This window comes from Rhamphochromis longiceps, linkage group LG17, assembly GCF_057381845.1.
Source record: "Rhamphochromis longiceps isolate RC_006_pf linkage group LG17, R_longiceps_female_GT1.1, whole genome shotgun sequence".
Taxonomy (NCBI): domain Eukaryota; kingdom Metazoa; phylum Chordata; class Actinopteri; order Cichliformes; family Cichlidae; genus Rhamphochromis; species Rhamphochromis longiceps.
Window position 1 is genome coordinate 7,833,280 of NC_140573.1, and position 10,208 is coordinate 7,843,487.

General features: G+C 41.0%; 1 protein-coding gene across 1 annotated transcript; it reads left to right on the forward strand.

Moving 5' to 3' along the window:
- pgm1 (phosphoglucomutase 1) lies at positions 1–8,711 on the forward strand. The gene is made up of 11 exons (XM_085386615.1): positions 1–347; positions 2,562–2,724; positions 2,844–2,987; positions 3,201–3,326; positions 3,520–3,710; positions 4,513–4,667; positions 4,766–4,881; positions 4,975–5,110; positions 5,431–5,614; positions 5,963–6,097; positions 7,957–8,711. Exons 1-11 carry the CDS (start codon positions 102–104, stop codon positions 8,044–8,046), a joined length of 1,686 nt encoding a protein of 561 aa, XP_085242741.1. The 5' UTR covers positions 1–101; the 3' UTR covers positions 8,047–8,711.
- Positions 8,712–10,208: the final 1,497 nt, after the last annotated feature.

A 10,208-nucleotide genomic window follows, 5' to 3' on the forward strand; every position in this document is an offset into this window, starting at 1 on the left:
CGGTGTGTACGTGTGGCTGCTCCGACACTGCAGTCGCCTGCTTGTCGGACCGGACTGCGGATTACACGGGGGTGACCATTGGTGCTCGCTGGGGGTCAAAAATGGTGAAAATTACGACAGTGAAGACCAAGCCGTACACGGACCAGAAGCCCGGGACTAGCGGTCTGAGGAAGAGGGTGACGGTGTTTCAGCAGAACCAGCACTATGCGGAAAACTTCATCCAGAGCATTATCTCTGTCATCGAGCCTGCCGAGCGCCAGGCGGCCACTCTGGTGGTGGGAGGGGATGGGAGGTTTTTCATGAAAGACGCTATTCAGCTGATCGTCCAGATTTCAGCTGCCAACGGGGTCAGTAGCAGAACGACATGTTGTTCACCTTTGCTGTCCTTGCTGTATGTGTGCGTCTAGCTCACTGAGTCTGTTCCTATAGAATAGCTTGTAAGCTAGCAGGCTCACATCAAGCTAGCTGTCAAGTATATCAGATGCATTCCCAAATAACTAGTCTGTTGATTAGTTTGACATTATTTGGTTAGTTTAAAAATTAAAAGTTTGCTACATAGAAAGCTAGAGTAACTTAAGTAGCTTAATGCTAACCGAGAGAACGACCAAATGCTCAAAATATTTACTGTCAGGTCATGTATTATTAACTTGTTAGCATAAATATACGTATTTAAACATGGGTTACGTTCTGCATATTAAAATGTTTCGAGAGGTGCTGTTCAGTTCTATATTAAATGGGTTCATGTAAAGTTATGCAATACTTTAAAGTCAATGACTACAGTTGGGGTGGCTAATCAGCTGCTCTTACAAGCTCTCTTAACCACGAGAGACAGCGCTGAATCCTGAATGACATTCCTGCCTGTATCTGCGCCTTGATATTGGCCCCAGTTCATTCAAACTGTGTTTATGGAAAACTACTTGACTGTTCCATAAGGTCCAAAGCAGTCAGTGAATCTTTGGCACGTATCGCCATCCCCCCTCTGGATTTCCATGCGCTGTCTCCGGTAGCCTGCTTGACCGTGGTGATCTTTTGGATAAAGTGCACGAAGGAGGTCGCTTGCATGTCAGACCCTTACCTCTGACATTTACACCCTGACTCGCCGTTTTTCAATCATTGGATATTTTTTTAGGCTCTTGGTCCGTCTTGCCCAACTCTCTAAAAGGGAACAAAACGGGTTTAGATGTTGGGAAAGAAGGCACGATAAGCCAACGTTGTGATGTTTCATTGAATGTGTGGTTACTGGCTGATGTTACTCAAACGATTTTAGGCCATCGGGGGGCGTGGTCTGCAGCCGGTCACGTTGCTCTGCATATGTCTTGTGCATAAATGAGAGATGCACAGTGAGAATGCATCAACATAATATTATCAAACCCTATTACCTTCTTATTTATTTGCAAGGTAACCTCCTCACTCTCTGAGAGGACATATTCATTGTAGTCTAGCCTCGATCTGTGACCTTCTCATTAGATGGCCTCTGTCCTTCTTGTAGCTAATGCAAAGAAGCATTGCTAAATGGAGGGTTCATCTAATGAAAGTAGGTGTAAGTTGCACGAAGATGGCAAATCTTGGTGGGCATTTGTAATTTTGGGTCTATATTAGGAAATCTGGGTGAAATTGTATCATAAGTTACAGAGAGATGCACTACTGCCCGTGTGATTGCACAAAGCAAACCATTGTGTGGTTAAATAGACCGCGATAATGCCATGATTTCAAAACTATAAAAGGAGTCAAAATATAACCTATTCTGCAGCACTTGTAAAGCACTGGGCAGCAGGTGAACTGTTTTTTCCTATTTGCTGATATTTTCTCAAGTTGCAGTATGTTTGACCTCTCAGGGCCACTGTAGATTTGCACTTACTGAATTTAAAACATATATAAATGCACACACATCTCTCACTTTGAGGGTCTTACAGGGACAAACTTTTATAGCCAGCTGAAAGCAGCAGTTTTGTTAAATCTGAGTTTCATTATAGTGTAGACTCATCACTCATTAATAAACTGCTACTCGGCTCGGGATTTCAGATTTGAATACCCTTAGTGTGTTAGAGGATCTAATATTGGCTGTAAGAGCCAGTCTGGTGCTACTCACAGCTGCTGTTCAGCTGATCTAACCACTTGGTATTGGGCAATACTATTGTAAAAAGTTTAATAACATAGTCAGGGGCGAGCCCTTGCAAGCTCTTGCATGTAAACAAAATTTATAATGAAATATAAAATGCACAGCTACCCAGTATAATGGTGCAAAGATGGGTGAAATAAGTTCAAGCTGTCATCCAGCAGCAGTGTTTTGGGTTAGCTCCAATAATGATTTGCAAAATCTGACGTATTAAAATAAATAAATAAATAAATAAATAACAAAACTGGAATAATTCAGGATGGATGTTGGAGAAAGGTGTGGATAACCTTCTCAAGGTTAGTCAATGGAAAAGGTGTTTAATTTAGTCTTTTGCATGGAGCATCAGTACCCTTATTACTTCTACATTATGGTTGGAGCTGTGAACAAACACACACTTTTGCCTGTGTCCATTAATTTGCACGTGTGCATCTGTTCCTGCCTGCAGATAAATCACCTAGTGATTGGTCACAATGGCATCATGTCCACCCCAGCAGTCTCCTGTGTGATCCGCAAGAGAAAAGCAGTGGGTGGCATCATCCTCACAGCCAGTCACAACCCCGGAGGCCCCAATGGAGACTTTGGCATCAAGTACAACATTTCCAGCGGAGGTGAGACAAGTGCACAGACCCACTGTTTCTCTAATCACTATAGTCCAAGTCATAGTTTGCTCAATGTTCCATATTTGGGCATTGCCTGGTTTCTAACCAGTGTTTAACTTTGAACGTAGGACCTGCTCCAGAGGGCATTACAAATAAAATATTTGAGATCAGCAAAAGCCTGCAGGAGTATCACATCTGCCCAGACCTCAAAGTGGATTTGTCTAAGATTGGCAAGCAGACCTTTGAAGTGGACACTTTCAAGCCCTTCACAGGTAACAGACCCACGGATGCAGAATCCTATCTTTAACTGAAAGATGAAGAATTAGTTAAATTAATACCAACGTCTTGAACTCTCTTCTCTTTGTAAACACATGTTCTAGTCTATTCAAATCTTGAATACATGTTGCTTTGTAATTTCATGTACTGCTGTGATTTGTACCAGGACTTGTGTGCCAACTTTGCTTTTCCCTCTTGATTTATCTCAGTGGAGATTGTGGACTCAGTTGATGACTATGCAGAGATGCTAAGGGGGATCTTTGACTTTGCTGCATTGAAGGAGCTTCTTTCAGGAGCCAATCACATTAATGTCAGACTGGATGCCATGCATGGAGGTAGGGATGAGCATGTATTAAATCGGTCATTCAAACAGTGGATGCTAGTTCCTAAATTGAATAAATTACCAACAGGCAACACAAACAGAAATAATCTTTGTGCATCACAGTGTAAAGGAAAGTTTGTTCCGTTAGTGACCATGGCAGCATGTGATGTGTGATCCTTTATTAATGGCGCTCTTACTCCCTCTAGTGGTTGGTCCTTATGTGAAGAAGATAGTGTGCGAAGAGCTGGGGTCTCCAGCAAACTCTGCAGTCAATTGTGTGCCCCAGGAAGACTTTGGTGGTCACCACCCTGACCCCAACTTGACCTATGCTGCTGACCTGGTCAAAACCATGAAAGGTGGAGAATATGACTTTGGAGCTGCATTTGATGGTGATGGTGTAAGTTCTTCAGCATTCCCCTAATAAAGGATCATTTAACAGCTGTATTGGCAAGAGCTGGGCGGCAGAGTTATGAAGTCTGGACCTGGATATCAATCTGTGATATTAAATCACTCAGAATGTATTTAATCTAATAAGTTTTCATTCAAAGTTTATATTTTCTTTATTACATGAGTCAATCACAATTTTAGGCCTACTTCCCAGAGTGAGATTGAATTTTGGAACAGCACTTAATGTGGAATGTTTTTAGTTAGCCGTTTTCCTCACCCTTCCTCCTGACAGCTTCATGTTTCATGAAAGGAACAGACCAAATGCTTAACAAAGAAATCACGAGAACTATTTGGTAAACTTGTCTTCAAAATTATCAATATAATCTAAGAAATGTTTTACAAAAATTATATACTTTGGGATTTGAAGGGTTTTAAAAGCTTTTTTTCAGGAAGTACTGACACTAAACCATCTGCTGCCGATTACCAAATCGGAATCAGCATACTTTATTAATCCCTAGGGAAATTATGTGGGTTACAGTTGCTCCAGTACAGTAACATTAACAAAAACAGACTAGACTATTTAACAGTACAATATGTTAAGATATAAGGAATAGCACAATATATACAAATCACCAAATAATAAATATCCAGAGTGTGATTATAAAAAAAAATCAAGAAAATTGACAGCTACATTAGAAAAAGGTAAAGAAAAGGGTGTGTGCAAAAAGGATGTAACTATTGCAGTGTTTACAGTGTAAATGAATAAAGTAATATCACAGCTCAGGATTGCCATCTTTTTGTCCCCTCTTCAGGATCGCAACATGGTGCTGGGTAAACATGGCTTCTTTGTGAACCCCTCGGACTCTGTGGCTGTCATTGCTGCCAACATCAAAAGCATCCCGTACTTCCAGAAGACCGGCGTCAAAGGACTGGCCCGTAGCATGCCTACCAGTGGAGCCTTGGACAAGTAAAAACCAAAACAGTTTTTATATTTTTGGGTAAATTGGAAAAAGTGCAAATCAAGAATCTTTTTTTTCCTTATATGATGTAATCTGTGTATTTCAGTGTGGCTAAAACGCTGCAGATGGACCTGTATGAGACTCCAACTGGCTGGAAGTTCTTTGGGAATTTGATGGATGCTGGTAAACTCTCTCTGTGTGGAGAGGAGAGCTTTGGCACTGGTGAGACTCGGTCATCACATTTTTCTTTTTTTAGCTTTGACACCAGTAAGAATTGCCCCTCACCCAATCACATCTCTCTATGCTAATAAACAGGCTCGGATCATATCCGTGAGAAGGACGGCTTGTGGGCGGTGCTTGCGTGGCTGTCAATCTTAGCCACCAGGAAACAGAGCGTGGAGGAGATAATGAAAGATCACTGGCAGAAGTTTGGCAGGAACTTTTTCACCAGGTCAGAGGAGATGCCTGCATTACGATTTATGAAATGAGAGTTTGAATCCTAAAAGATGAGGGTTTTTAAACACCATTGACAGTGTTAAGAATTTTTAAACACCACTGTCAAAACATTTTTAAAAAACTCTACTTGAGACTATGCAGGAATGGCGCCTTTCAGTGGCAAATTGGAGAAATGCAGCACAAGTGGAGTGCAACAGTTATAATTAAACTTTCTTTACTTTTGTCTCTTCAGATTAAAAATGTGTCATTATGGAAAGTAGTTGAAAATGAGTTCCTATGTATATTTTTAAAATCTTGGTCTAACTTCACTTCCAGGTACGACTATGAGGAAGTTGACTCAGATGCTGCCAATAAGATGATGAAGGATCTGGAGGCGGCAATGTTCGATCCGTCCTTTAAAGGAAAGAAGTTCTCATCGGGTGATAAGACCTACGAGGTGGCCATCGCTGACAATTTTGCCTATACAGACCCTGTCGATGGGAGTGTTTCCAAAAACCAGGTGAGCAGCCTGCAAAACAGACCCCATTAATATTTGCAGTCCACAATTTACACAATATCCTGCAACAGTGCTCCGCTTGCCTCATGTTTTAGAGTTGTTGGGGGTTTTTTTTCCACTTCAGATGCTACTAAGAGTCTGTATCCAATTTAAAACAGATTCCATATTAAAATCAGACCTGCTAATGATGCGTTTCAAAAGCTGGCAAAATACCTGATGAGGTCATACCCCTGTGCATACACACATGGAATAACTCCCACCTCGTACATTATATAACCACATGTTACTGCTCAGTCGATATTTGAATTTGTCACCATCTCTTACATCTTTGTTTCTCTTTCGCACTCCCAGGGCCTCCGAATCATCTTCTCCGACGGTTCGAGGGTCATTTTCCGTCTCAGCGGTACAGGCAGTGCTGGAGCAACCATCAGGCTCTACATAGACAGCTACGAGAAGGACGCGCAGAAAATTTACCAGGATCCACAGGTGAGGACAGAGAGGAGTAATCCCAGCTGGTTGGATCCAGGGAGGAAAAAGATTAGACAATGAAGTCATCAGATAGGAAAATAAACAGTTACAAAGTTTTTTTTCTTTTTTCACGAATCTTTTTTATTTGCGTGCGTGTGAATAATTGTTTAGGAGGGAGGGGGGGAAAAAGATATTTATAAAGGTTGTCAGCCCTTTATCCATCTACATCACAGCAGTTTAATATTCACATGGGCTTCTCAACCTTTTGGGTTGCCTGGAATGATCAGTAACGTGTACGATGGCCAGCTAGCACTGGGTGGAGCCCTCAACAAAAAAAACAGGCTGAGAGATTTTATTCAACATGGGAGATGAGATGATGGAGATGTTTGGCCAAGTTTTGACTTATGGCACCTTATCTGGACTGGTAAGAAAAAATGAAGAGTGCAAGTTCCAACTAGACACACTTCATAAAATAATTTTGAATGGTGCAGACAGGGAGGTGATGTAGTACAAGAAAGAAAAAAGTTCTGCTCCAGCTCTTTATCCTTTTCAGCGCTTGGACACTATGAATGAACAGATAAGCAGAAACATACTGCTTCAGAATCAGAGCTTGACAGATAAATAGCCAGCAGGTTAATGGTTCAGTTGGCTGACTTTGGGTGGGTTTGATTTACACACCCATGGGGTGATCTCCTTTCTGTGTGGATTTAGAGAAGAAAAAGTACCTCACACAAAACTGATACAAAAAGCGCTTATTTTATGAATCCGCTGCGTCGTGTTTTGTCACAGTTAATAGTGTTCGATGTTGGTCATGTTTTAGATTCTTCTAATTTAATCGTTCTTAAAAAATAGTAGATGTAAGAATATAGAGCTGAGCCCATAGGTTGTTGGGCAAGGCCACACTTTTTGTAGTTTTGCCTCTGTAGACCACCGAAGTGGATTTGACATCAATCAGTCATCACTCTGTGATAGAAGTGCAGATTTCCAACTCACAAATAACTATATTGACAAGCAGTTTGATGGCCAGGTGAGGCCTGTTAAAAAGTTGGTAATAATAATAATTGAGAGACACCTTAATGAATGGAAATGCAGGTTTACAAGTAGCTGCAAACCACTGGTGGTGGTTGTTGTTTTTAAATTAGATTTGGATTGAGGACCATGAAGGTCAGAAAGTCTGCACAGTTTGGGGGTAAAAAAGTGGAGAGATGAAATCAAGATTAACTTTTTCAATGGTGGGAAGAGAAAAGTAAGGAGAGACGACTCATAATTCCGATGTTGTGGCTGCCATTGGAACTGGATTACTAGTGCTTATTGATGATGTGACTGCTGATAGAAGTAGCAGGATGACTGTAGTCTCTGCTCAGATTCATTTAAAAGCTGCAAACAGACAGAGCTTTGCAGTGCAAATGGATAACCGCCCAAAGCGTACTGCAAAAGCAACACACGTTTCTCAAAGCAAAGAAACGTGATATTCTTCAATAGCCAAGTCAGTCACCTGATCACAAGACCGTGGTTCCCAGTTGCTGAATAAAAGTAAATGTCTATCAGGATATCTCAGGGGGGAAACTCAGAATTTGAAGATGTCTGAGGTATTAAAAACAATATTTAAATGTAAAATTAAAGTAATTTGTCCACTTAAAACTGAGCTTCTTAAAAAGGGGCTTAGCATATTTTGGACCAAAGTAGTTTTATTTTGGCAGCTCTTCAGTTGGGCCTTGCTAGTTGAGGTTTCTGCTCATAGCTCTGATACTGGCGGCATTAACGGCAGCTTAGCAATACAGAACCAGAAGAAGCTGCTTTGTACTGAAGGACTTCTATAAACTGAATGACCTGAACAGGAAGTCCGACGTTCGCTGTTCTTTATGTATCTCGTCTAGGCGATCCTGGCTCCTCTGGTAGACATCGCCCTCAAGCTCTCCCAGCTCCACGAGAGGACTGGACGCACCGGCCCGACTGTGATCACATGATTCCGTTGCCACACTGCCTCCGCTCATGCTCAGCAACAGGATACTGACACTCTGTCTGGGGTGACGCTGCCCTTGAATGCTGTCTTGGCTTCAGTTCCTAGCTCTTTTTAAAGAAATAGAGCTGGACAATAACATGCAGGGTGAATACATGAGCAGCTCTTAATTTTTGCATAAAGTCATCCATTTCCTGTCTCTAGTGCTAGTACCCAGTGAGCTTTAATGGTGTTTTCTTTGAAATGTTGGTGAACATCTGCCTGAGGGTTCTGATCTTGTCCTGTAAGCTTAAAATGACATAAATGCATTAGATCATCTTCCGATGTTATGAAGAAAAGATTGGACTTTAGAAACAAGTTTGCTTCAGTAACATGCTCTGTGTTCATTTCAAGAAAAAATGTGCTTAATGTAATGTCAGGAATAATAATGTTGTTGTCCTGCTCTGTTCCTAAACTATATATCATAAAACTGAAAAAGTGCCACACTGACCATAGTTGAGCAGTTAGGGGAAACCTCACCCCTTTCCCTCCACTCCCCACCCCCATACTGACCTGGTGCCTTCTCCTCCTCCTGATCTCCAAAACCACCACATTAGCCTAATGGGATACACCAAACCACAGTTACTGTTAAACCAACACGTCCACCAGTGAATAAAAGAACCTTACATAAAAGGGCCGTAGTCCTGTTTCTTTGTTCTGTTTTTTTTTTTTTTTTTTTTTTTAAATGTTTGTCTAATAAATTCTTGTCATTCATTCATCTGTCATATTCTCACAAATATGGAGCGGCACTGTACCTTTTCTTCTTGAAAACAGCAGGTATTTAGAGAAGTGGTAACTGCACAGAAACAGATTAAGAAAACAAAGCATTCAAAAGGCAAATGTGAAAGTGTATGTGCGTGTGTGTAGGGTTGTTTAGTGATTGCTTTTTGTTCAGTTTGAAAGTTATTCTATGTAAACGCCGAGATCTTTTCCAGCAGAGCGCGAGCCAAACTGTAGGACGAGCCTGAAGTGCTTCCAAGACGACGATGCCTCTCCAAAGACATTCCTGAGGAAAGCGAAGTATAAACTGATGCGTTCTCTCCCTCCCTCGCAAGTCTTCTTGTTTTAGCAATGGTCTCTGTAATCCTACCAATTAGTTATAGTGGCAGGAAGTTAAAGGATCCAAAACTATGTAACGGCAAATGGAATTTTTTATTTTTAGTGGGGGTGTAGATCAGGAGAAGTTAGGTACTGTATTAGTGGGAACTTTGTTCTCTTTACATGATACACATTTGAAGTTGGTGGCATTCCTCTTCACTCTAAACACAAACAGCTCTACCTGTTTGCACAAATGCCTCCAAAGCCTATAGCAAGTAATTAAAGTTCCTGAGCTGGACTTAACTGTCCAGTCAAGTTGTATTTTCTTGCGGCTGTCTAAAGAGTTTCTTGTTTGATGACATTATGTTACAATTGACTGTTAATACACATTTCCTGTGATTTTTTTTCTTTCTTTTTTTTAAATGTTATTTCATTTTTTTAAGGCTTTAAAACATTTCACGTGGCGCTGTTTTCTATTAAGACCCATTTCTGAGTAAATGTTTCAAATCTTTCATCTCTTGTTTACGTTAAGATTGCAGATAGGGGGGTTTTAAGGCTGATTGCTAGTCTTCAAAGGTACGTTTGGGACGTATAACTGCCCTAAACAGTTCCTCTCCATCCCCTTAGGAGTCGCAGTAACTGGGTGGAAACGTTTTCATGCTGCATTGTTCAGACCCTGTCAGGCTGACATAGCGCAAAGCATAATGTGTTCCCCTTGTTTGGCTCATAATGGCTTACAGGCTCTATTTGGATTGGCTGTCATTACATCAGGTAATCACAATAAGGCTTACATTAAGCTGACCTGGTCCAAAGCTATTAGATATCCAAATGGCTTTCTCTGGAGCTGGCATGGTGCCGTGTGGGGTTTTTTTTTAAGAGCAGCCTGTTCATTGCTTTCATACAAGAAGAGGGCGATGTGGCAGACAAAGACACTATTCTCAAAGGCTTTTTGCTCTCTAGTCATGTTAATATAAAGTATTTGAAGTAAAGTAAGAAATAGTTTTAGTAACACTTAAATACATGAGATCCTTTTACTCAGTCATCTGTATCACAATTCAAGGATTGACCTTCATTTTCTAGGTAGTTTGAGAA

Excerpts from the sequence above, each read along its gene's own strand:
- pgm1 (XM_085386615.1), top strand. The coding sequence starts at position 102 with ATGGTGAAAATTACGACAGTGAAGACCAAGCCGTACACGGACCAGAAG. Across the intron at positions 4,882-4,974 it reads AGAGGAGAGCTTTGGCACTG|GCTCGGATCATATCCGTGAG; the intron begins GTGAGACTCGGT and ends GCTAATAAACAG. Across the intron at positions 6,098-7,956 it reads AAATTTACCAGGATCCACAG|GCGATCCTGGCTCCTCTGGT; the intron begins GTGAGGACAGAG and ends TATCTCGTCTAG.